At 37.5% G+C, this 27,991-nt stretch overlaps 1 protein-coding gene across 4 annotated transcripts; it reads right to left on the reverse strand.

Moving 5' to 3' along the window:
* Positions 1-9,036: 9,036 nt before the first annotated feature.
* On the reverse strand, positions 9,037-27,807 carry snapc1.L (small nuclear RNA activating complex polypeptide 1 L homeolog). Of its 4 annotated transcripts, none has more exons than XM_041572000.1 (12): positions 27,592-27,807; positions 25,519-25,572; positions 23,073-23,232; positions 20,998-21,157; positions 17,949-18,089; positions 17,007-17,111; positions 15,520-15,678; positions 12,523-12,585; positions 12,181-12,243; positions 11,469-11,598; positions 9,903-9,977; positions 9,037-9,691 (listed from the first exon to the last, which is right to left on the reverse strand). In XM_041572000.1, exons 3-12 carry the CDS (start codon positions 23,195-23,197, stop codon positions 9,657-9,659), a joined length of 1,056 nt encoding a protein of 351 aa, XP_041427934.1. In that variant the 5' UTR covers positions 23,198-23,232; positions 25,519-25,572; positions 27,592-27,807; the 3' UTR covers positions 9,037-9,656.
* Between the last annotated feature and the right edge of the window lie 184 nt (positions 27,808-27,991).

The raw sequence follows: 27,991 nt of genomic DNA on the forward strand, positions 1-27,991 counted from the left end.
AACACTGGCAAAATTGTAAATACTTTGCTTCACCAAATTAAATTATTTATTACCTTTCCTGTGAGGGTATAATTTTGTGTTATTCTTTGTTTTCAGGTCCTCTCCTATTGATCTGCTGGCTGCTAGAGTAATTATGTCCTGGCAACCAGATAGCAATTGAAATTGGAAGCCCAAGAGCTGCTGAACAAAAATTCCAAAGTTTCACTTTGTATTATCATTAGTTGTAGTATTAATAACATAAAGCACCAGCATATTCCACAGCCCTCTATGATAGAAGAATGTGTACATCAACCATACAAAAACTTTGACACGGGAGGTAAATAGGTCCTATATTTGTACAGTATTCGTATTGAGCAGGAACAGTTATACAGAATGCTCGGGAACTGCGGTTTCCCGGATAAGGGATCATTCCGTAATTTGGATGTTCTTACAATAAGTCGACTTAAAATAAATTTAAACATTAAATAAACTCAATAGGAATGTTTTGCCTCTAAGGATTAATTATATCTTGCAAATATGGAAATACATTTTAAAAATCTTAATTATTTAATTAAAATTGAGTCTATCGGAGATGGTCTTCCTGTACTTCGGAGCATTCTGGATAACAGGTTATGAATAATGGATCCCATAACTGTACTATTTTCAGGAGTTAGACAATACTTACAGATATTTACACTTGGAGGTAAAGGTGTGACCATTTTTCTGCCAGGTAATAATCTGTAGAAAGGATTAAAATTACTGTTATTAAAATTAAGGCTCCATGAATCACGTTTAATCTATTCATCTATGTCTGTGTGTTTTACAGCTATGGCCATTCTATGAGTAGGTAACCTGATGATTGGATGAAAAACAAAATTCCACTGTTGCAAACTGATAGCATTTTAGGAGTTATTAACTACTTTTGCATAAACCCCATTCAGAGGCAGGCGAAATTGAACTGGGAAGTCTTCAGGATTACTGGTTTCTGAGATTTCTTGACTGCTGATTCCAGGCTTTCAACTCAACAGCACTCTTTCAGATTCAGAAGGGCTAACACAGTTTTGAAATTTCCCTAGTGCGGTGACTAGTAGCAACAGCAGTACTACATCTAGTAATATAAGCAAAGGAAAGATCTGATTGGTTGCTATGGGAAATTGCAACAAAGAGTGTCGTCAATCTTGATGAACTACAGTCATATGAAAAAGTTTGGGAACCCGTCTCAGCCTGCATAATAATTTACTCCACTTTCAACAAAACATACAACAGTTTGTCTTTCATTTCCCAGGAACATATCAGTAATGGGGTGTATTCTGAACTAGAACAAAGTTTTTTAGTGAAGCAGTATTCAGTTGTATGAAGTTAAATCAAATGTGAAAAACTAGCTGTGCAAAAATGTGGGTACCCTGTAATTTAAATGCATGCAACTGAGTGCAAGGCTCATAAGCCTTGAACTTCATAGGCAGATGTGTCCAATCATGAGAAAAAAGGTGGCCAATTGCAAGTTGTGCTTCTGTTTGACTCTCCTCTGAAGAGTGACAGCATGGGATCCTCAAAGCAACTCTCAAAAGATCTGAAAACAAAGATTGTTCAGTATCATGGTTTAGGGCAGTGATCCCCAACCAATAGCTCATGAGCAACATGTTGATCTCCAACCCCTTGGATGTTGCTCCCAGTGGCCTCAAAGCAGGTGCTTATTTTTGAATTCGGGCATTTGAGGCAAGTCAATGTAGGTTGACAATCCACATAGGGGCTACTAAATGGCAAATCACAGCCCTTATTTGGGTCCCCAGGAACATTTTTCATGCTAGTGTTGCTCCTCAACTCCTTTTGCTTCTGAATGTTGCTCACGGGTTCTAAAGGTTGGGGATCCCTGGTTTAGGGGAAGGCTACAAAAAGCTATCTCAGAGGTTTAAACTGTCAGTTTCAACTGTAAGGAATGTCATCAGGAAATGGAAGGCCACAGGCACAGTTGCTGTAAAACCCAGGTCTGGCAGGCCAAGAAAAATACAGGAGCGGCATATGTGGAGGATTGCGAGAATGGATACAGGCAACCCAAAGACCTTCAAAAACATCTTGCTGCAGATGGTGTATCTGTACATCGTTCTACAATTCAGCTCAATTTGTACAGAGAACATCTGTATGGCAGGGTGATGAGAAAGAAGCCCTTTCTGCACTCAATCCACAGTCGCTTGTTGTATGCAAAAGCTCATTTAGACAAGCCAGTCATTTTGGAACATGGTGCTTTGGACTGATGAGACAAAAATTTAGTTATTTGGTCATAAAAAAAAGCATTTACATGGCGGAACAATGCATTAAAAAAAAAAAAAAACACCTGCTACCTACTGTCAAATCTGGAGGAGGTTCCATCATGCTGTGGGGCTGTGTGGCTAGTTCAGGGACTGGGGCCATTGTTAAAGTAGAGGGTCGGATGAATTCAATCCAATATCAATACCAACAAATTCTTCAGGATAATGTTCAAGCATCAGTCACAAATTTGATGTTACGCAGGGGTTGGATATTCCAACAGGACAATGGTCACGAATGGTCACAAATACTGCCATCCAGAATCCAGACACTCATCAAAGGCTATAGGAGGCGTCTAGAGGCTGTTACATTTGCTAAAATAGACTCAACTAAGTATTGATGTAATATCTCTGTTGGGGTGCCCACTTTTATGCACCTGTCTAATTTTGTTATGATGCATATTGCATATTTTCTATTAATCCAATAAACTTTATGTCACTGCTCAAATACTACTGTTTCCATAAGGCATGTTATATATTAAAAGGAAGTTGCTACTAAGCTCAGTCAATCATAAACAAAACCCACAAAGAATTAAGAGGGGTTCCCAAACTTTTTCATATGACTGTATGCAGGCAACTCATTGTCGCTGACACTGAAATAGAACTGCTGAGTCAAAAGAATGGTATTAGCAGGCTAAAACTGCAAATGTCTCCACTACAAATAGTAAACTAATAGAAAGTGCAAAAGTTTGTTTACATTTAATTGGTTTTTAGATCCCCTTTCAATAAAACAATCAGACATCATTTTTAGTGGCCAGCACTGCTCATTACTGGCCAGATGCCAACCCTATTTGATCAGTCAATCTCTGTCAATTTGTCTTGAGATTTGCTAGAAGAAACCACCAGAACAACAAGGAAATCTATTTGTGTAAAAACGTTCATGAATATCTGCAGCTTTTTTTTTTAAATGCACTTTCTATAAACCATATTAAAAATGTAGGCACAAGTAAAAACATTTTATTTTGATACTACATATAAAAAGGGCAACAATTACAAAATCAGCCGCAAATGTAAGAATGCTTATGCATATCCCTATGCTAATTTTGAGCCAAGCAGATGTTTCATACATATTAAGAGATATAGAGACTTGCAACACAAGGGCTCACTTAAAGTGGGCAGGGAAAAGATTTTTTTATTTCGCTAAAAATATCCCTTGCTCCTGCAAACTGTAGAAACACAGGGGCTATAGTCTCTATTCCTGTGCCAAAATGTATATGGTTCCAGCAGAATGGGTAAAGTGACAGTTGGAAGTATCTTTTTTTTTTTGCCTATAAGACAAAATCCCTGTTGTCACCGGAAAAAGAGGAAAAGAAGAAAGAACTAGAATGAAGGATCCTTTAAGAGTTGTGACCGATGATTAGTTTTACTAGTTTATTATTACTACATGTGATAAGATTAACAAATACGGGTTACCCTGCAGTTCTGTCTTGTGTGCCAGTGAAATTCCTTGTATCTATTGTATTGAAGGTGTTGCTCCCGCGATCATTGAGCACAGGGTCAAACTGGGGGCCCAGGGCTTCTACCCCCAACCCCCTGCCGCAAAGCCCCTGGGACATACCTTTCTCCTTCTCGTGGCCAGGGCCAGCGGGGCCCATGGGGTTTTTCCCGATGTCCCGCCAGGCCAGTCCAACTCTGATTGAACACCAGGCTACATTTACATTTAAGGATGTGTGCACAGCTGTGGATTCCTAATAACTTTAAATACAAGCACTGAAACTAACCAAATTAGATTTAAGAGCTTCTATGAAGGCGGATATGGCAGAAGTAAGAACAATCTTTAGTTAATGTTGGATTGTATTTAACAGATTGTATTTTACAGTTGAATGCCAGGTTGAATTAATATAAACTGTAAGTTGTTTTAGGTTTTCCAATAGGGATGCAGCGAATCCACTATTTTGGATTCGGCTGAACCACATGAATCCTTCGCGAAAGATTCGGCCAATACTGAACCGAATCCTAATTTGCATATGCAAATTAGGGGTGGGAAGGGGAAACATTTTTTACTTCCTTGTTTTGAGACAAAAAGTCACCAATTTCCCTCCCTGCGCCTAATTTGCATATGCATATTAGGATTCGGATTCCGTTCCGCCGTGCAGAAGGATTCAACCGAATCCAAATCCTGCTGAAAAAGGCTGAATCCTGGCCAAATCCCAAACAGTAGACTTTCAGGCTGTTGGTCCAAGCAAACAGAGCAGTAAAAGGCAGCCATACAGGAGTACAGTCACTTTTTTGTGTTTGTTTGGGTCTTTGGTCTGAACAATCAAAACTGCATTAAGTTAGGAGCTCCGGCTCCTCTTTACTCTCATCTGCTAATGCACCAATTACTCACTGTACATTTATACATTCAGAAATTGTCAATCATGCCTGATAATCTGCAATTTGACATGCCGAAATCTGACATACATGTACAGTTGGATAGGCAGTATTGACAAAATCGGCCAAATTGCCCGACCAAATATACTTACCAACAGCCATCTTAAAATCCTTCCTCCCTTGCTAGTTAAAAGTACACAGTCATAAATAATGTGTTTCTTAACCTTTTTGAAAAAATTATCTTTTTTAACCTCTTTACATGTATGCCAAAAGAAATACATTCAGCTGTAGATCGAGCATGTGATTTAATAAAGAATTATTCAATGTTGTTGCAATTCATCAGCGAATGTATGATGATCATTTGAAGCAACACTGCCAGGCTTGATTAAGCGACCTACTCTAGCTAGTAGTATAAATGTGACTTGTGCATGGGAAATGTGTCTTATTCAGAGCTGAATATGCAACACTGAACAAGATGCAAAGGAAGAATAAAGAATTGCTGGAAACTGGCCTGTTTTTCCTTACATGGCTCACTCGGTTTGTGATCTGCCATAAAAAGACTTTGCAGAAATGCTAGAAAGAGTCATGGCTTGTGAAATGTATTTGCAAAGTGCAACATTTCGGGGAAAAAGCTTGAAAAAGCGGCTATGCTCTGAAACATTGCACTTTACAAATACACTTCGCAAGGGATTACCCTGCAGTTTTTGCCTTGTGTGCCAGTAAAATTCCTTGCACTTTAACAGTATCAATGTGTTTGTCCCACAGGTGGATGATCAGATCAGTAAGGTAAGGCTGTCTATTCTGTGTGCTATACGCTTGAATTCAAGTCATTTCAGTAGTACAGGTTGATGTGTGTTATGATTTAAAGTTCTGCATCTACAGAGAAAAGAAATTTGCATAAATGATTTAAAAGCAAAGTGTTATCAGAATGACGAACATGATCTTGTTTTAAAGATGCCATATTCGGTCACTTCAGTTCACTGAATCTAGGCAATGCCCCAGAGTATTTTACTACTAATTTAATTACATTTGTGGCTGAATGAACCTCAAATTGAACACAAAAAGCAATGGATTATTTTTTTGTCCAAACCAGACCTATACAGACATTAATGATAGCTTGCTGCCATGTGAAATCTTTAACTCTTCCCTTTCCCTCTCTATTTCCCTCAACCAATCACAATTGGTGATGAGCAAAATTTTTCAGAGTTTCGCAGTAAAAGTGATGCCCATAGACTCAAATGGCTGAAGAAATTTGTTGCACTGCCTCATACATCAAAAAAAATTGCCACCCATAGACTTCAATGCATTTTGGCGAATTTTCACTGTTTTGCCAATTTTTGCAGAAGCGAAAACTGTCAGATTTGCCAATCACTTATCACAATCAAAGGCTTTCCTTTAAAATATTGTCTCTCCACAATTGTTAATACTTGCCCATCCTCACATCTTGTCCTCGTAAGACTACGCCAACCAGAATGTTAAGTCTCCTGCGTCACATAATTTTTGGCACTGTAGGGATACTCACCAGGAAAAAAAATTGAACGTTTACCCAGAAACAAAGTTTATGGGGTATATTTATCAAAGAGCGAAGTTAGAGATGGCCACAGTCCTCTAGAGTGAAATTCCGCCACTCTCCATTCATTTCTATGGGATTTCTAAGAGTATTTATCAATGGGTGAAAGTTCATCCTTTGATAAATATGCCTTTCAAAATCCCATAGAAATGAATGGAGAGTGGCGGAATTTCACTCTAGAGGACAGTGGCAACCTCTAACTTCACTCTTTGATAAATTTTCCCCCAATGTTTTTTGAACATAAGAGGGGTAAATTATGTCCGCAAGTGCATTAATCAAAGAGCAATTTCAAGTTTCAATGTATTTTTTCCCAGAACCCCAGTGTCGCTCCAGTTGCAAGGGAGAGCACTGAAGTTCACATGGCTCCATTTTCTGCCTTCAGTGCGCCCAATTCTTTAGATGCAACTGTGCCGTTCTCCTTCAGGACATAAAGAGAACTCTGAAGCTATCACCTGAGTCCAGTGGTGGTAGTATCTGCATGGTTTCCCTGCATCAATAGCTGCTGTAGTGCTCGAATCAGAACGAGAGGCAGGAAGGACCGAGCAGCACAGAGCACAACTATATAGAAGTACAAAGAAGGCTTTTTGACACAAGTCTCTTTTAAAAATTGGGTTTAGCAACTTTTTAACAACCGATTGCAGGGAAAAGTGTGGTTGGAAATGACCCCAAAGGAGTCACTTTGGATCCAGTATTCAGTTCAGGGATCGTCAACTAAATCTTTTTTTCGAAAGCAGCTTTTTTTGCATGTTGGAGATTGCTCCCATTTGAAAAAGCAAATTAAGGTTCTGATTTAATTTTGTATTCTGCCAATATCTGGTCAATACTTTGATATCACTACGAAAACTGTGGTTGCAGTGTAACAAAATATATATAGTTTCAACCACATATTAGATTTAAAGGGTTTGTTCACCTTCATATTAACTTTTAGTATGATGTAGAGAGGGATATTCTGAGACAATTGGTCTGCATTTTGTATGATTTGTGGTTTTTGAGTTATTTGGCTTTTTATTCAGCATCTCTCCAGTTTGCAATTTCAGCAATCTGGTTACTACGTTTCAAATTACCCTAGCAACCATGCAGCGATTTGAATAAGGGGCCAGAATAGAAAAAGACGAATAATAAAAAAAAAGTAGCAACAACAATACATTTGTAACCTTACAGAGCATTTGTTTTTTTAGATGGCGCAGTGACCTCCGTTTGAAAGAGTCAAAAGAAGAAGGCGAATGAGAAATTTAGAAAAAAAAATGAAGGCCAATTGAAAAGTTGCTTAGAATTAGCTATTCAATTACATGGTAAGAGTCAACTTAAATGTGAACCACTTTGAAAAAACAAACAAAACTTGATAGTAAATACAATGTAGACATGGAAAAACATCTACGAACACACCTCACTTTTATACATTAAATCCCACGACTACCCAAAAGAAATAATCACACATTAAACGACAAGGCCAAAAGCAGGCATACAGGAAAATATACATGACATTAATATTACTTATCTATTTTTCCTCCCACACAAAAATCCACATGCAAAAATATACACAGCATTATATTGCTCACATAACAGGGCACAAAGAAGTGATTTTAGAAAAGAAGAGCCTTGAAACTCAAGTAAATTGTCGTATAATCAAAGGGTATTAAAAAAAAAACAAAAAACAAAATGAACGTAGGAGAGATTCAATCCCTCCAAAAAGACAAGTGGTACATTTATTACAGGGTATCTGTAGTTCACCTTTCAGCTATCTTTTCTTCTACATTTTTATACACGTTACTTTTCCTTCCATTTAGGGCCTCTACTATTCATCTTCCAGTCTGCCACTGCCTGGTTCCTAAATTAAACCCTTGCAACTATAGAGCTGCTTTATTTAAATTCATTTAAATTTAAAAAAAAAAAAATGAAGACCAAACGCAAATTGCAAATTTGTTTCAGACTATCACTGTCTAAGTCATAGTAAAAGTTAATTAAAAGGAGAGGTGTCCCTTTAAATCAAAGTTAATTCTTGTTAGATACCTCTACCAATGTCTAACACGGACTTCTGCATTAAACCTTGATATTTTGCTAGTTTTCCATTCTTGAATTCATCCAAAGCAAACCAAATTCAAATTCTTCATTTTGGAGGTTTAGCATGAAATCTTATTTAGGCAGTAATTTAAAGGCAGTGTTTATTGCCCTCCCATAGTGTCAATAACTTACCCACTAGGACTGTAAGTTGTAAGAGACAGAAACCTCATTCTTCACTTGTGTATCTTCACTTGGCACTTGATCTTTGATGTAAGGTATATGTTTTCTACTATTTACCAGATTTGTTGGGAAGTTTCACCTTTGCGCACAATTAATGTATTGCAAGAAAAGCACAGCACCGAGTACATAAGTGATGCATATCAAAACAAATATACTAAAACATACCGTTTTTTCTGGTTTGGTCTCACTTTGGCAAACATTTTCTCGTTTCCTGTCTTTTCTTATTTATTTGCTACTTTCAACATTTGTTCCACTGTCTATACTGTTTCTTCAGTGCTGTTCGAATAAGAGAACATAAATGCCATTTCCTTCATCACATTTGCATTCAAGGGGAAATATGTATAATAATGTTAGCTTGGAATGCTCTTCTGCAATTTACAATAATTTTTATTTATTTATATCAGTCTTCAAACTACTCATATCATGAATCTAACAGGAACTACCCCTGCTGTTCTGCCATGACAAGGGCAGGACAGAACAAGAATTGTATAAGCTACTGGCGTGGGAAGCATCTCCTAAATCTTCTTTAATTTCTACCTGCATCATCTAAACTTTAACTGTATGTATTAGCAGTGTAAAACATAAAAAAACAAAGAAAAAAAAAGAAATAAGAAAGAAAAGGGTCAGAAGAGCAATTTAAGTAAATTTTATGTTATACAGGTGGGTATACGTCCGTTTTAAGCCATAGAAGCTTTGTCTTGCAATAGAGACAATGTCACCTTACTAGTTTCATCTGTCTTGCTATTACATCAAGAAATGTAAATGAAATAAAAAGTACTCCGTCCTGTACCTTATGCTTGAAGAACAGAGATGTGATTACTGGTGCAGGGCTTTATTTCTCCTTTAAAGACAGCACAACAGTCCGATGTACAAGATTTGATTTTCAGCAATTACAAATGCAACCAGTACAAAAATAGCACTGTCAAACTAGGATTCAGAAATTCCAAACAGAAGCTTCACAAGATGCGGCGTAACAATAGACAGCAGACCCCCCTAGGGGGTAGCCTCCTCATAAATCCTCCGTCGTCCGTATTCATGCATAGTGGGGAGTGGATTGGGTGCAGGGTTGCTCTGCATGCCGGGCACCTTAAAACATTTTTTTTGTGGGGGGGTTTAGTAGTTACCCTCTGTTCACCAGGTTATTCAATTTCATCAATGTTTTATTTCTAGTTTTATTTCATCAATGTTTTATTTTGACACAATTTGGTCCTGTGTCACAAAATCTTGACATCCATTTCCAGGCTTCTTTCTTATCTTTTTCTTGTACGTTTTGGGACATACGTCTCTGTAAAGGAAAAGGTCCATAAAGCTTCAACAGCATGTTGAATTTATTTTATCTTTCTTTAAGTATTTATACCATTTCTCTAATTTAATCGTATTTATAGAATGGCTGCAGCACACGCACAACCCCTTTTGTAAACATTTAAATGATTTTATGCCCCCCCCAACCCTAACCTGCCCTTAAGCATAGCCCACCGCTTTGAAAACAGACGTACCTCCACTGCTACTTGAAGTGGAATCTTCCTCAGGAATAGTGGGCATGTTTTTTTTAGACTTTCCAAGCTTGGAGCCTGCAGTGGATTTAGAATATATTTTTTTAACAATGATAATAGAATGACAGACTTTTATAGGGGCTGTTGACCGTAAAATTAACTTTTAGTATGACAAAGAGATTGATATTCTGAGACAAACTGCAATTGGTTTTCCCTTTTTATTTACTGTGATTTTTTTTAATTATTTTGCTTTTTGTTCAGCAGTTCTCCAGTTTGGAATTTTAAAGGGAACCAAATTACCCTAGCAACCAGGGAATTGTTTGAATGAGAGTGGAATATGGAACATAGTTTGGGGGGGAATGAACAGAAATCGAAGAAATAAAAAGTAACAACAACAAAAAATTTTAAGCCTCAGAGAGGAATCGTTTTTTGCTGCAGGGGTCAGTAACCCCCTTTTGAAAGAGGAAAGAGTCAGAAGAAAAAGGCAAATAATTAAAAAAGTAAAAGAAATAAAAATGTAAGACCAATTGAAAAGTTGTTAAGGATCAGCTCTTCTAAAACATGCTAAAAGTTAACTTAAAGGTTAACCACCCCTTTAAGAAAACAAAATACAATACTGGCCTGCTCTACCAAATCTAGAAACCACCTCAATGGTTTTAAAGAAAGGTTCAGTGTAAAAATAAAAACTGGTTAAATAAATAGGCTGTGCAAAATAAAGTAGTAAAGTTTAGGATTCGGGTCTCAGGTCTGTTAATCAGCTGCTTGCAACATTGTGTCAGAGCCAGAAAAGCAGAAAATAAAAACAGATAGTTGCTGCCATAGCAACTACATTTACACATGAAACCAATGAAAATAAACCATGAATGTATATTTGAAGGCTGCTTAGAATTATATTTTCTTTCACTGCGCACTATGGATATCCCTTTAATACAATACTGGTTCATAGATCCCCCCCAGATTCACAATATGGATTCCCCCCTTCCAGGCAAACTGGAGACAGTTTCAGAGTAGAATTATCTTTTCAAGAACTTTTGCAAAGTGATACTATTATTTTCCTCGAGAGAAACATAGTACAGGTTCACCTTGTAAATATTTGGTGCCTGCATGACAGCTCCACCTATTGGAATATGGAGTAGGATCCTGTAAAGTCTCAAACCTATGGGTATTGCTGGTATTTTTTTTAATAAAGCTCCCCATAGACGCGACGATTCTTCTTGCTGAACGACCGATTTTAGGGAAGTCTGACCAATCCTTCGAAATTATCATGCGGTTAGTGGGATTCGAACGATTGTACATCTTATGATTTTTCAGCCGACATCTGTCAGGAAATTGATCGGCCAGGTCAAAAAATCTTTGTCGGTCCCAGTGCAATCTATCTATGTTTGCAGGGCCAAGCAGGCAGCTACCCTTTGTTTTCCTGGCAAATTGGTCTTTTTAGTTGATGGTAAATTCGTACGATCGTATGATCGTTCCGAAAAGATCATGGTCTCACGATCAGGATCTTTTAAAAATCTCAACATCTATGGCCAGCTTTAGAGTCAAACAAACATTGTTCTGCTGAGTAATTACCTTTTAATATTTCTGTCTTCCTAGGTGCCCTTCTTTTTCTTTTACTCTTCTGTGATTTTTTTCCCACGCAGTCAGAACTCGAGTCTGATGATGCCATCTTGACTTGGCGATGCCTCCTAGACTTGGGGGCCTAAGTACAAATGTGATGTGAGAATAAATAAGAATAATGTCAATATAGAGCACCACTGCATCCATTGTGCACCGGTGCTCCCTCTCTGAATGTTGCAGACAGCAGGATAGGGAATTTCCGTCTGTGTATCACCCCCAGCTCTATTTAATGCGCAATGCTGTCCCAATGGAGCCTAAAAGCAGGACAGGGTGCCGTGCTAAGTGCAAGCTTCAACCATTATACTTTTGATGTCATGGTTACAGAATGTATATACTGCAGTCACAGCTGATAATGCAAAGGCTATGTGACAGAGAGCAGCCAACAACTATCATTCTCAAAAAATATAGTCTGGCCTTATTTTCTTGAGGGTCGCTGCAGGCCTGGACTGAGATTCAAAATAGGCCCTGGCATTTCAGGTACACAGAGGCCCAAACACGCCACGCAGCAGCCCAAACAGCCTCCCATCAGCCCAAAATATAGTGACTGTCAATGGCAATTTATAGCAGCCCCTCTGGCATTTGCCAGAACCCATAGATTGCCAGTCTGGGCCTAGCTGCTATACTTGAGACCCCAAAGGCACCAGGAATTCGACTGTAACATTACCTCTGTAACAGCCCCATAGCATTTGGACTTTATTTTGGCCAATGTTTGAGCTCTTTCTGAACTCTAATAAAAAAACAGAAAAAAACAATTAGTGAAATGCTAAAAACAGTTTTACAGATATACTGTGGCAGATTAAAAATAAACCAAGACTAATTGGACCTGTAGTTAAATAGGAAGACTGGTACATATCTGCTGCATAGTATTATATATAATGCGCTAGTGGAACCTGCAGTCTAATTTCTCTATACCAGACACATGCTATGGTCAGTTTAGTCAGAACCCAATAAGTCTACAAGTGTTTCTATTCCTGTGTTAAAAAGATTACGTATGCTAAGTTCTTACTTCTGATTCTTGTGAAGCGCCTTCTTTTTCTTCATTTTCATCATCAATTTTAGTCCTTGGTTTCTTAATGCATAAAAATGACACTTTTTGTTAGCTATAAGAAGGCAAAATTCATGCTAGGCATTTATCAACGCAAATATCCTTTACAAAGTAAAAAAAACATTAATATACCCAAGATCGAATAGATGATGTCAGCCAATGAAAATTCAGTGGAAATTAACCAATTTAAAGTTGTCTGACTAACTAAGAAAGCCATTCTAATGGTGAAACAGCTGTCAAGGTTTATGCTGTGATTGGTAATGGTAGGTCATTATAATCCTGCAATGTGTTGGGTACCCACGGAATAACTGCAAAGTGTTTGGGTTTCGAGCAAAATGTCCCCTATTCCCTGGCCGTGTGGGCAGACTTGATTCCTCCCCAATCTTCCCTGTGGTCCAAGGAGCTTTCTTCCACTTTGCTGCAGTTTCGTCACAAGGGTGACGTCACTTCCGGTATCTTTTGTCCCCCCAGGTCGGAGGGTAAATTGGGCTATTGTGGGTCAGGTAATAGATTAGTGGGGGAAATTTGCAGGTTGTGTTGCACGTCACGGGTATGGGTTGTGTACGGGTCTAACAAAATGGACCTGCGCACGTCTCTAAGGGGCATATTCGGAGTCTCCTGTGAAGTACTGAATGGAGCGATACATAGGAACTACTGCCAAGTTACATAGTTAGGTTGAAAAAAGAGCCAAAGTCCATCAAATTTAAACCCCTCCAAATGAAACCCAGCATCCATACACACACCCACTCACAAACAAAATATATATACCAAAATCTATGCTAATTGGTGTCACAATAGCCTTGGATATTATGTTTGTCCAAGAAATCATCCAAGCCTCTCTTAAAAGCATTAACAGAATCAGCCATCACAACATCACCCGTCAGTGCATTCCACAACCTCACTGTCCTGACTGTGAATAATCGCCTACGTTACTTTAAATTAAAGTTCTTTTCCTCTAGTGTGCTTATGACTGCTAAAAAGTAAAACACATGTATCATGGCATTCCAACAGGATGCACAAGCTAAGCCTGGAAAAGTATACAGCTTAGTATTTCCATTGTTGCATTTAATGGAACACAAAGCATTCAAATAAAACAGCCATAAGTGAAAAATTGTCTTTCTGAATTTTCTGGGCAGCTAAGTGGCAAATGAGATTCAATGTTGATAAATGTAAAGTCATGCACCTGAAATGTAAAAATATACAAGCCACTTATACCCTTAATGGGACTGCACTAGGCAAATCCATTATGGAAAAGGATCTTGGAGTCCTTGTAGATAACAAACTTGGCTGTAAGCAAGTCAGCAGCATCAAGGGCAAATAAGGTCTTTAGCTGTATTAAAAGGAGCATTAATTCAGGGCAGGAAGGGGTCATTCCTCCACTTTATAAAGCACGGTAAGGCCCCATCTAGAATATGCCGTACAGTTTTAGTCTCCAGAGCTCAAACATGAGATTATTGAATTAGAGAGGGTACAGAGAAGGGCAACTAAGCTGGTAAAAGGTATTGAAAATCTTAGCTATGAGGAAAGACTGGCCAAATTGGGGTTGTTCACGCTGGAGAAGAGGCACTTAAGGGGTGATATGATAACTATGTATAAATATATAAGGGGATCATGTAATCTCTCTTTTTTATTTACCAGTAGGTCTTTCCAGCTGAAACAAGGTCACCCATTCCTATTATAAGACTCCTAAATATTCCGAAGGGTTTTTTTTTACAGTGAGAGCTGTGAAGATGTGGAATTCTCTCCCTGAATCAGTTGTACAGGCTGATACATTAGATAGCTTTAAGAAGGGGTGGGATTTCTTTTTAGCAAGTGAGGGAATACAGGGTTATGGAAGATAGCGCATAGTACAAGTTGATTCAGGGACTAGTCCGATTACCATCTTGGAGTCCTTAATTAATTTTTCCCCCTCTGAGGCAAATTGGAGAAACTTCAGATGGGGTTTTTTGCCTTCCTCTGGATCAACTAGTAGGCAGGTTAAAATAGAGTTAAAAGGTTGAGCCTGATGGATGTGTGTCTTTTTTCAACCTAACTTTCTATGTTACTATGAATTGATAGCTTTCCTAAAGGACTTATAAGTCATGAGTGTAGTACAACTATAAGTAATTACTAACAGTAAATATTTAAAGGTGACACACATGCACCCAGCATTAGTTGGATATTCTGGATTTGTACTGGTGCTCCGTCACAGGCAACCACAGGGTTAACTTCAATATATTAAATTGGCAAATCAAGAAAACAACAAAAAGCAGAATACCTGCTATTCAGTCTTTATTGTGCATTCCATGTGGAATGCACAATAAAGACTGAATAGCAGGTATTCTGCTTTTTGCTGTTTTCTTGATTTGCCAATTTAATATATTGAAGTTAACAGTAAATATTTGACATGTTATAGCACAACCTATTGATTGTGTGTTTAAATTTGATGGTTAATTGTAAGATTCATTAATCACAGGTGTAGTGCAATTACAACTCCCTATACAATTTGTGATTCTATGGCGTGCTATAATCACAATCCTATGGTATGATCCAATCACTATTCATGTAGCACATGTGATATCATTAGCGGTTATAATTAGTGCAACTGGGATTTAATTGCCATCTTTTTTTACATATAATAATGTTCCATTATTATATGTAGTGGGCACCCTAACAGAATAGTGACTGCCTGTATGATAAAACCACCATTTATTGACTGCATTGTTACTGAAAATATTGTGAATGTATGGCATGTCACTTTTATAATCAATTGATTGCATGATTAGAGAGATCATTCAGCTGTCATCACATTATCTACATAGTGGGGGGGGGGGGCTAAAATTCTTTCTTAATGTTAATAAAGGATGTCTTATGATATGTTAAATGTGAATATATAAGTATTGCTCCTTCTCAAACCGAGGAGGATAATAAGTCAGTCCGCTTTAAATTATTCACTGACAAATATTTGCAACACGTTACCCCTTTCTCTAGCTTCCACGACTCATGCTCGGATAGTAGATGTTTGAGATTTGGCACAAAATCTTCTTTAACCAGACTCAGCGACCGGTCCGGCTGGGACTTATCAGCAGAAATCAAGCATTTGGTTTTCTGATAGTGCTCGTGGATATTTAACATTTCCTAGAAGTGCACAAACACACATGGAAGGTGAGCAAATAACAGAACAGTAGTACAACGTGCCATTAAATGGGTAAGGAAAAATGCACACGTTTTTTGATAACTGTGAAATACAGCAATGCATAGACAACAAGAATGAGAAAGTATTACGATGCTCTAAAGCACCAGTATGACACCCTTCCCTCTGAAGCTAGGGAAACTGCAGTTGCTATCACACAGGTAAAAATATAAACCAGGCAATTTAGTGCAGAGCAAGTTTTTTAGGGGAAAAATCATTATTTGGGTAAAAAGCCTTTTGAAAAAAAATGTTCTCTACTGTAATACTAAATTATTGCCTAGTACCTTTAACCTTCCATTCATAGTACAAAACAGGAAACATTATGTACCTTGACCTTACTAGAAACCTGCATGCTGGGCTTTCCATCCTCTATATATTTGTTTTTTTAAGTATTTACCTTCCTAGTCTGAAATCTGAAAGTTAAAACGGGATCTGGTAGTTAGGGTTTGTGATCTTGGTTACTAGAAGGCAGACCAATTACCCATTACATTGTTATGGAGTTATTTATAAACGGTCGAGTTGATTTTTAACAATTTTAGTTTTTAAGGGTATTTTTCAGCCAAAATTCAAGTTATCAGGTTTAAAAAAAATTTAGAGTATTTCGAGATTTATTATACCCCTTACTTTGAAATAGCTTGAATCTGAAAACACTCCAGATAAAACCTGTTGAGGTCATGTATAAGTCAATGGCAGAGGTCCCTTTAAGCATTTGAAGATGCTTGTAACCTTCATGATGTTCGGGTTTCACCCGAAAACTCGATTAATTCAAGCGATTCGAGTTTTCTTTCGGAGAAAACTCAATTCATTTCAGTTTTCGGGTTCTTTACCCCCAAATTAACTAATTTGTGTTTTTTCTTAAATCAGAAAGCATTTGAAAAAAAACAAAAAACAAAACAAAACTCGGCTCTAACACTCAACCTTTGATAAATAACCCCCTTAATGTGATATTTTTCCCCAGGTCTCATCTGGTCATCTGTCCATTTTAGATTCAGGTAACTGCATCTTACAGAACTACTTAACATTATATGAACAAGAATACAGTAAATGCCAATAGAATTAAGGCACAAGAGGAGTCTGGTATCTACTCTTTACATGAGGCATGACATAGATAAAATAATTCGTATGACTTTACAACATTTACAAAAACTAACAACGTTCAGAGAGGCTATGCCTTTTCCGTAGACTACAGCCAGCTTGGGTGGGCTCCCAAGAGGTTAAAAATCAGATTTAGAATTTTGGCAAATAAAATAAAAAGAGTACAATGAACACTTACCTCCAGTGTTTCAGATGTAACAAGATCTTGCACTCTGTCCCTGGCATCCTTAAACTCATCTTTCCCCACATGACGGGGCTGGTTTCTATGGTATCTGAAAGTCAGCTACACAAAAATGCATCATATTGAAATAAGTAATTGAAAATGTCATTAGCATTTTCTTAAGAAGGCTTTTAGCATATTTAATTTTGTTAAAAAGAATAAAAAAATCAGAAACAATCACCCATAAATGTTAAACACTGTAGCTGCTGTATGATTTCCAATGCAGCCTTGCGAAAATAAAGCTCAAGCAGCACTGTCCCTTTTGCTTCAATTTATATTGGAAATTGTACAGTATCCTGAATCGATGAAACAAGCACATGGAGGAACTAAGATGCTTGTTTATCCTGACAATCCTGAAATATTTAGATTTATTGCAGACGCTTGGATAATGTTTTAAAAATGATAATTATCTCTGAATAAAGAGCAATTTGCAGCCTCATGGTGTTCTCAGCGGCTGTATATATTGCTTGCTTTGTTTTCAGTGCAAACTGACCTGGAGTGTGAAGCTGCTTTCATCAGTGATTATTATTGTTCTTCACATTCCAGGTCAGACAAAACTGAAAAATATATGCAAAACATTTTTTTAAAATTTGAAACAAGTAAATGCACTTTGGATTTAATGGAACAAGCAAATCCCAGTGAAGAAGAAAGCATAGTTGATATACTACATACTTCTGGATGCTCAGCTTGAAGGTCCAATAGCATTAGGTTTTGGGGATAAGCACAAATTTTCTATATAAATTGCTGAATAACTGATAAAGCAACCTGTTCATATATCTGTAACCTGAATATTTTAAAGTTCAAAAAGCATAGTAACAAGATTTCAGCCAAGTATTTTGGTCAACCAAAGGACCCTCTCTGCTCCTGCAGTGCATCTATATTTTTCCCCTGAAAACTCACAAATTCGGGCATTCCTGTGAAATGAAAGGCTCTGCTTATACGCAATTGCCTCATGATGTAAGCTGCATCTAAATGTTGTGCGCCGATCAGATCCTGATAAAATTTATCAATATCATTCCAATCCTTCAGTGCAATTCTTATCTGCAAAAATAAGAGGGAAAAAAAACAGGTTATGTATACGTTACAAAATTATCTTACAGTCTTCAAAGTCACACAGCAGTTAAGATCAGGGACATGCAATAGAAATAAGTGGTTTCTATACTAGCAAGCACCAGCTAGAAAGGAATAAATTAGGAAGACATGGGATAAAACTTTACTTTAGGTCTCTGAAAAAGATTATGGAAAACTGTAATACGTATACAAGAGGGCATAAATACATATACAAGTAATACAAAGTAACAATAAAATTGTAGCCTCACATATCAATGGGTTTTTTTTGGCTTTGTGGGTCAGTGACACCCATTTGACAGAGACAAATCATTAAATATGACAAAAAAGAAAATGAAGACCAATTGAAAAGTTGTTAGAATTAAATATTCTATAACATACTAAAAGTTAACTCAAAAAAGTTAACTACCCCTTTAAGCATTTGCATCCATTTTGTTACAAAATTGTTAGTTAGGAATGCAAAAGGCACAAAGAGGAAATAGTGACTCAATTATAAATGATCTTTAGCATGCCTTACTTATGCTTAAGTGTTTTTCATAAGTTACTTACATTTTGTGTAAAATGATGCAAAAAAATCTAATTCTATGCAACTATAATTGGCAGAATTAACATAACATATTTATACTATAATACACAAAAGCCATGAATATCTTGTAAATTATATCCTTATAAACGGTGAGTTCTGAGGTCATCAGTTATAAACGGTGAGTTCTGATGTCATTTCTGTCACATGACTCACTGAAACTTGTGTATTGTATTAAAGAAAGTACCCCCCCAGTTGCAAAATATAAGGATATTAGACGTTACCTTGGAGTTCAATGACCTGTATAAAAGCACTCGGCTGAATATATGGGCATGAAACTCCTCTGTAACTTATAATATCCTTATATTTTACAAGAGGGGGTACTTTATTCACTATATAAAGTCCCTCCGTGAGTACAAGTGTTGCTTTGTACATTATACATTTTCACTAGACTTAATTGGGTAAACAAATGGTTATATTTCATTTCACACTCTGATATATAGGCCCAGTACTTTGCTTTGAAACAAGCAACCTATGACTTATTTCTCCCTACTGACAAAGTCCATTATGTGACCTTAGCCTTACTTCAGTAAAATGTGCTTTAAAAACGGTCAACAAAAGTCATGAGCTTTGAACATAATTTGTCTGTAATTGCATGCCTATTAAAAGATTTAGATTTCCTCACTTCTATGGCAAAGGTAGTACTACTGATCTGTTTGGTAACACGCATAACTGATAAGATTCTAATTACATATTTAATAGTTAACCATATACCAGTGGTGATGGGAGGAGTCAAAAGAAGTTCAGTGCAATTCTGCAAAGACAGACTCCAACTGCATTCTTCCCATAAACAAAGTGTCCCATCATGTAGAAAAATGGAATTCTGCTATTTAGCTACTCCTGTTGATTGTTGTGGGATGCTGTTGCAAGCCACTTGAATTTAACTGCGCGTTTGCAAGAGAGGCTAACATGATTTGATTTCCAAACAGCATGCCGTAGGGCATTGACTATAGAAGACTGGCACCCTGGGAACCACATTCATGTGATAAAACAGAAAAGATATTTCTTCCTTAACACAAAAATTGCAATTCTATTAAAGTGGTGGTTCATCTTTAATTTAAACTTTTAGGGGGCTATGTAATTAAAGGCACCAAGTTTGCCCAGGGGCAGTAACCTATAGCAACCAATCAGCAGGTAGCATTTCCTGGTCACATGTTTAAAATCAAACATCTTATTGGTTGCTATGGGTTACTGCTCCTGGGCAAACTTTACATATGGGGGTTAGTGTGTTATAGAATGGTTAGTTCTAAGCAACTTTTCAATTTTTCCATTCCATTGCTTTTTCTAACTCTTTCAAATGGGGGGGTCACCGACCCATCTATAAAAAAAATGCACTGTAAGGCTACAAATGTATTGTTATTGCTACTTTTTATCATCTTTCTATTGAGGTCCTCTCCTATTCATATTCCAGCCTCTTATTTATAGCAATAAATGTTCTCTAAGGTAATTTGGACCCAAGCAACCAGATTGCTGAAATTGCAAACTGGAGAGCTGCTGAATAAAAAGCCAGATAACTCAAAAACTAAAAATAATAAAAAATTAACCAATTGCAAATTGTCTCAGAATATTACTCTCTACATCAGGAGTGCTCATACTTTACTAATGCAAGGTCTACTTTTAGTGATATTGTCCCAATATAATCTACATCCATAAAAGCATTGTTAGCATCTGTTCCATGTAAATATTACTTAAATACTGAAAATGTATATTGCTATATTAACAATATCAACAATTTATTTAACCTTAACATAAATATCTGAAAAAAGCATGAAACAGGAGGATTATATAGACAAGCTGTTTGTTGACAGTGTCTTGAGATCTACTGATCAGCAGCTAAAGGTCTACTGGTAGATCCTGACCTACCTATTGGGCACCCCTGCTCTATATCATACTAAAAGTTACTTTGAAGGTGATCACCCCTTTTAAGTCACATTTGTACTGGTGTCATCCCTCTTATGGATGTCAGTCCCAATAGTAATTAAACCAAAAAATGCATGGAGTTATACACAGGATAATTCAAGCAAAGGGGAGCTTACCCCATTTATTAAAACCACCAATGTAACTTCACTGTTTCACTTTTATTAGTTGCTAGCTTTTGCTTTTGAACTTGTAGTTCCCTAAAGATGTAGAATTTTCTGTAATGTATGAAAGCTTACAGTTGGCTGACACGCAAGATTTAATGCATCAATTCTATCCAAACAACAGAATGCTAGGAAGATAATTGTATAAAGACCGCCTTGCAAAAAAAAAAAAAAAAATGCTACAAGATACATAATTATGTCCTGAACATCACATTACCTTTTGCTTGGGCTGACAAAGTTGTGAGTTGTATAGACCGTACAACAAATACAGGGCTCCAACCCGTATCTGAAAGGTATAAGGAGGCAGGAAGTAGTAGGAAGCAACAGATAAGGCCTCTCTTGCGAATTTACACATTTCTAGATTCCGCATGCCACCGCTGTTGGGAAGAAAAATCCTTTGTAACAAACACCCAAAACAGCTTTTACCAGAAGTTAAGCTTAAACTAGATCTACCATCATGTATTAGAAAAAAAAGAAGTTTTAAGACCTTGCTTTGTGCCATAACTGCTCTATCTGTGGTCATTATTTCAAAGACATTGTAAGCGTTCAACAGAATTTGAGCTTTGCTATGGCGTATATGCATACATGTCACTTCTTGGGCTGCTGGCACTTTCGTCCACAGCAGCCCTTAGCTAGAGAACCAAAAACCCTCTCCACTCCTTATACTAGGGAATTAAAAGCTCCCTATTCAACACACAATGGAGCACTATAATGATGCCAAAGCTAGCACTGAGGTTGGCCCATCAAACGTTTGTTATTCACTAAAGACTGTAATGTAGCAGCTGCAGAGGTCAGTCCCAAACTGTCAGTCACGCGAGATGTAAGTGTATTAGTTTAACAGCTATCTTGACTGGCACGTATTCTTGTAGAGAACAGCAGCAGCCAAAATAGTGAGAGGACAACACAACTTTGTAACACACTGCACTGTTTCTGGGCGCGAAAATTAAAATAACATGAGCTTCATCATACTGAAATAAGAAACTTTCTAAATATAATCAATTAACAATTCTGTATCCTTTCTGAAATAATCAAATGTATCTTCACTATTCCTCTCTCTCAGCATCTGTTTCTCTTCATTCTGTCTCCATGCAGCAGTTGGGTGTCAGACTGTCATTGACAGTTAGATCCAATATATCTTATAGGGGTTCTTTTCCTAGCAGATGTATTAGAGCTCACTCAAATAACTGATTCCAGTACAAACAAAATCTAACAAAACTGCCTTTTGCACAAATTCTGCATGTAGAGAGACATGATGTCTGGTGATTTTAATAGAGTGAGCTCTAATACATCTTCTAGGCAAAAGGAGCCGCCCTATAAGATATATTGGATCTAACGGTCAATCAATATCTGACACCCAACTCCTGCATGAAGAGAGAATAAAGAGAAATAGATGCTGAGAGAGGAATAGTGAAGATAAACTTGATTATTTCAGAAACAGTACAGAATTCTTAATTGATTGTATTTAGAAAGTTTCTTATTTCAGTATGCTGAAGCATATATTACATTTTAATAGTCACGACAGTTCTCCTTTAAGGGAAGTAGTAAGAAGTAATAAAGGACATTTTAACCACTGCTGTTTTAAACAAGTGCAATGCTGTGGTCATGACTGACGTCCAGTTTGTCAGAGCCATTAAACAGTCATGAACTAGTTTTTCACAATTCCTTTTATCTGCTGCAGTCTCTAAAGTCTTGCCAGAGCAACAGAACTAAGACTAGAGGTCCCCATAGACGCAAAGATTTCTCTTGCCGAACGACCGATTTTAGTGAAGTCCGACCAATCCTTCGAAATTATCGTGTGGTTAGTGGGATTCGAATGATCGTACATCTTACGATTTTTCGGCTGACATCTGTCAGAAAATTGATCGGCCAGGTTAAAAAATCTTTCTATGCAATCTATCTATGTCTGCAGGGACAAGCAGGCAGCTACTCTTTGTTTTCCTGGCAATATCGCCTGAAATGGTCTTTTTAGTTGATGGACAATTCTTACGATGGTTTCGAGATAATCGTGGTCTCACGATGACGATTGGATATTTTAAAAATCTTTACATCTATGGCCAGCTTAGGGCCAATTTAAGGGACATATTCCAGTTTAAATAGCAAAGGAAAAGCTGTTCTTGCAAAGAATAAGATGGACTAAAATTATTAAATATTTAGCAGCTACTCAAGCAGTTTTCTCTATGTAACTGGCTACAAACATTTTCACACATATAAATATTAGTAGAAAGATCTTTACGGCTATAGGGAAGAGTAAACTAATTTGCTCTGCCTTTTGAGTTACATAAAAATACTTACAAAAATATGTGAGAAAACTTCATATCCTTCCATATTGCTGCAAATTCCTCAAAGCGAACACTGTCTGTCTCCTGGAACCTTCCGAGGAGAGTTTCACAGTCTGCTTTCAAGCCTGGAGTAGTCATAGTTGCATTGGTTTAGTGGCCAAAGCCTGTACAATCTACAACACAAAAAGGAGGAATAGAAAAATAATAAAGGAGGAGGATCTGGCAATGTTTCCTTTTCACCATTTTCTGGTGACATTGGGACTTGTTTTTTTGGTAGTACCAGTTACTGATACATTCTGTAATGGCTACTGCAGCAATAAGTGACTATGTAACTACTCCAGATCTGCTAAGTATACATTTGAGGGTGCTAGGATATGGGAGCTGTAGCTTGACAAGCCATACTCGGTATATCGTTGGAGTGCTAGAAAAAAAGTAATTGTTATCACGGTTCCTTTTTGACACCGAGACTTTTTGCAAATTACTATTTCAGTAGTTTGCCCAATACAATCCTACTGAATATGGCTCAGTAGCACCTGCTGTCTATGGGTCTCAATCGGGCAAGTTATGGAAGTACTTCAGGACAATAGCTGTTTAGTGAAAACTGGAATATGTGTTGTAATAAAACACTATTGTGACTGATCAATACAATCCTTCAAATTCCTTGTCAGCTTCAATACAAATGAAAGATGGATTATGGCATTAATGTTCTGTTTAAGAGAAAACCAACTCTGCTAGTACAGACACTGGGCTGTTTAACTAGTTTCTGACTCAGGCATACGTCTGTTGTGTTCCTTGGTCAAATGCTTAAAGGAGAACTAAACCCCCTTGCCAATAAAACCCCTAAGCCCTACCCTCCATAGTCCCCCCTCCCTGCTCCCCCCACACAGGTGTTAACACAAGTAAATGGCCCCATAGCTAGGATTGCCACCTTTTCTGAAAAATGTTACCGGCCGGTGGGGGGGGCGGGGAACAAAAGGGGGCTCTGCTGCGCTGATTCTGCAACAAAGGGTGATTACCGACTAAGGGGCATTTACATGTGTTAACTCCTGTGCGGGAGGGGGAGCAGGGGGCAGTTAATAGTGCTGCTCCAGCAGACTTCTGCACTAAAATTCATTTCTCAAAAGAGCAAACAGATTTTTTTTATATTTAATTTTGAAATCTGGCATAGGGCTAGACATAGTCAGTTCCCCAGCTGTCCCTAGTCATGTGACTTGTGCTCTGTGCACTTTAGGATGGAACTGCTTTCTGGCAGGCTGTTGTTTCTCCTACTCAATGTAACTGAATGTGTTTCAGTGGGACCTGGATTTTACTATCGAGTGCTGTTCTTAGATCAGGAGTGCCCATACTTTACTTATGCTGGGTCTACTTTTAGTGATGTTGTCCCATTATGATCTACATCCATAAAAGCATTATTAGCATTCTGCTCCATAGAAAATACTATTTATATACTGATTTATGTGAAAATGTATATTGTTATATTTAACAAAAAAATATTTCTAATGTGACCTTAACATAATAAATATTTGAATGAAAAGCATGGAATAGGAGGGTGATAATCTCCCCGTCTGCCACTAGCCTGAAGTGACTGAAGTTTGTCAGAGCACAAGTCACATGACTGGGGACAGCTGTACTGCAAGTTGGTGTGATATCAACCCCCCTCCCTCCCCCGCCCCCAGCAGCCAAACAAAAGAACAATGAGAAGGTAACCAGATAGCAGCTCCCTAACACAAGATATCAGTTGCCTGGTAGATCTATACAGGGGTGCCCAAAAGGTAGATCAGGATTTACCAGTAGACCTTTAGCTGGGGATCAGTAGATCTCAAGACACTGTCAACAAACAACGTGTCTATATCACCCTCCTATTCCATGCTTTATATTTTTTTGTTAAATATAACAATATGCATTTTCACATAAATCAATATATAAATAATATTTTCCATGGAGCAGAATGCTAATAATGCTTTTATGGATGTAGATCATAATGGGACAACATAACTAAAAGTAGACTCCTGATCTAAGAACAGCACTCGATAGTAAAATCCAGGTCCCATTGAAACACATTCAGTTACATTGAGTAGGAGAAACAACAGCCTGCCAGAAAGCAGTTCCATCCTAAAGTGCTGTCTCTTTCTGAAAGCACATGACCAGGCAAAATGACCTGAGATGGCTGCCTACACACCAATATTACAACTAAAAAAAATACACTTGCTGGTTCAGGAATAAAATTTTATATGGAAGAATGAATTATTTGCAGTGTAAACAGTGTAATTTAGAAATAAAAACTACATCATAAAAATCATGACAGGATCCCTTAAAGAAAGGCATTTTCTATGTTTATGACAGCCACTTGATTTCGACTGCAAGATGTAATGACAGTCTCTGCTTTTAAAAAGTGACTTAATTCACAAGTTGTTAAAGAAGGAAAAAACAACCATAAACAAAAGATATTGATCACGCACCTTTTAACACGAACAGCTGTACTATGCCATCAGGATCCGACAGCCAGACATTTACTGGAACGGAAGACCCAGAAATGGAGAGTTCAACTATGAAAGAAATGAACAATGGCTCTGGTTAATCTGACACAGGGCAACCAGGGGTATACAGAGGATACTGCAGTTAGGGGCCATCCAAGATGGCAAAACTTGATTTAGGGGCTGTGAAAAGAGAAGGTTCTGTTGAAGGAGTGGGAGGGGTTTGTTTGGTTTCTAGGAGTCATTTTAGTATAATTGGGGAAGCGCTAGGATGTTTCAGGGGTGTGGCTGTGTTGTTTCCATAGTTTACTGGTTGGATAATAACAGGGGGCCCCATGATTACAGATCATGCCTATCTGACATAGGCATAATATTGGGTTTACAAAACCTTTCTTTATTGCTGTGAATCATCTTGCATGCTTTCAAAGCAATCACTTTTTAAGATTTGTTCTGTTAGCCTGCATGATTACCAAGCTCATCAAGCCCTTGGTTCTATAATATAAATGCTACCATTTCATGGCTAACACAATAAAATTCTGTTTTAAAGCAAATCTTGTGATATAAAATGAATGTGGTCATTCAATATAGTCCATTCATTAAAATATAAAATGTATATAAAGATAAAGTGAAAATACTGTATAAAGGGGCTTGTAGGAGCACTTCAAGTGGAATAAACAATTTAGAATATGTGTAATGGAATTGCTACTGGCAAAAACTACTCTAGGTTTTTTTGGGCCTCATATTCTGTATTACTAGTACAGGTATGGGATCCATTATCCAGAAACCCGTTATCCAGAAAGTTCCGAATTACGGAAAGGCCATCTCCCATAGACTCCATTATAATCCAATAATCCAAATTTTAAAAAATGATTTCCTTTTTCTCTGTAATAATAAAACAATACCTTGTACTTGATCCAAACTAAGATATAATTAATTCTTATTGGAAGCAAAACCAGCTTATTGGGTGTATTCAATGTTTACATGATTTTCTAGTAGACTTAAGGTGGGAAGATCCAAATTACAGAAAGACCCGTTATCCGGAAAGCCCCAGGTCCCGAGCATTCTGGATAATAGGTCCCATACCGTACAAGTACTTGTAAATATTTTCAGAAAATAGCTCAGACAGCCATTAACAGTCGGATTAAATATGCCAACAGTCTTCATTTTGTATTTTGCTTTAGATCTGCCTCTCTCCAGGCTGAAATATACTGTATATCATATAGTAATATATAATATATATTTATATATACATTATATATTTTCATTATTTACATGGGACGAAAAGCATGGTCTCCAACCAGTCAACCAACAGGATGAAACGGCATATGAGAGGCCACACACACCTTATGGCCACCATTCTGTTGTTCCAATCATTATGAAAAGAACACGAATGACCAGATCAGTAGAAGTGTACATGGTGCATCTGCAGATGAATTTTCAAGGCTGTATTTAAAACAATACAATTGCCTGTATTTGACAGATAGAACAATAACTCATTATCAGTGCAAAATATTTTAGATGGGATTTCGGAACAATGATCAGTATGTACAAACAATTTAATATCAGATGTTATATAAAGTCTTCGCCTGATACTATCTTATTGTGATGTCTGCCATGAATCAGCACATGCATCGCAGCTGTAAAAATTTCATCATTTCAGATTTTAAGCAGATTTGTATGTTCTGCCCCCAGCAAACATCACAGTTACAGGTTGCAAAAGTGATGAAACAAAGATATAGGACAGGATCTGTTATCTGGAATACTGGTTTTTCTGGATATGGGTTTTTTCTGTAATTCAGATCACTATACCTTAAGCCTGCTACAACTCATTTAAACATTGAAATAAACCCAGTAGGATTGTTTTTGCCACCAGTGTGGATTGGTACTGCTTCACGTATTATCAAGTACAAGCTACTGTTATTAGAGAAAAAGAATGTCATTTTAAAAATTAGGCTAGGTGGCTTATAAGTGAGTCTACGGGAGATGGGTTTCCGAATAAGAGATTCCATATACTCAACATTTCATGCCTTTATGACACGAAAACATGTGCATTCCTACCAGAGATAAACCCTCCTTCATATTCAGAGAACGGAACAGGCACAGAACTTGGCACTCGCAACTAAACTTTTCAATAGCCTCTTCCTTAACAATACCGCACTCCCGGTTGGCTGTTTAAATGCACAGCAGCTCCTGCGTTAATGTCAGACAAGCATTCTAGACGCCAGAAAACTCATCTCGCGAGACTAAGACGTACGACTACACGTTCACAAGCAGAGTGACGCCGGAAGTAGCCGCATTGGGGAAGTGACGTGCTGTACGTGATGTGTTTATTGTCAATATGAGCTTCTAGTGTGTTGTAGTGATCTATGATGGGTACGAACGGCTGCTTCTGGTTTAGTCAAATTTCTTTTTGTGAAATCCACTTTTGTTTTTTCTTGCTCAGTGCAGGCAGTATAAC

Source organism: Xenopus laevis, chromosome 8L (genome assembly GCF_017654675.1).
Source record: "Xenopus laevis strain J_2021 chromosome 8L, Xenopus_laevis_v10.1, whole genome shotgun sequence".
Taxonomy (NCBI): Eukaryota; Metazoa; Chordata; class Amphibia; order Anura; family Pipidae; genus Xenopus; species Xenopus laevis.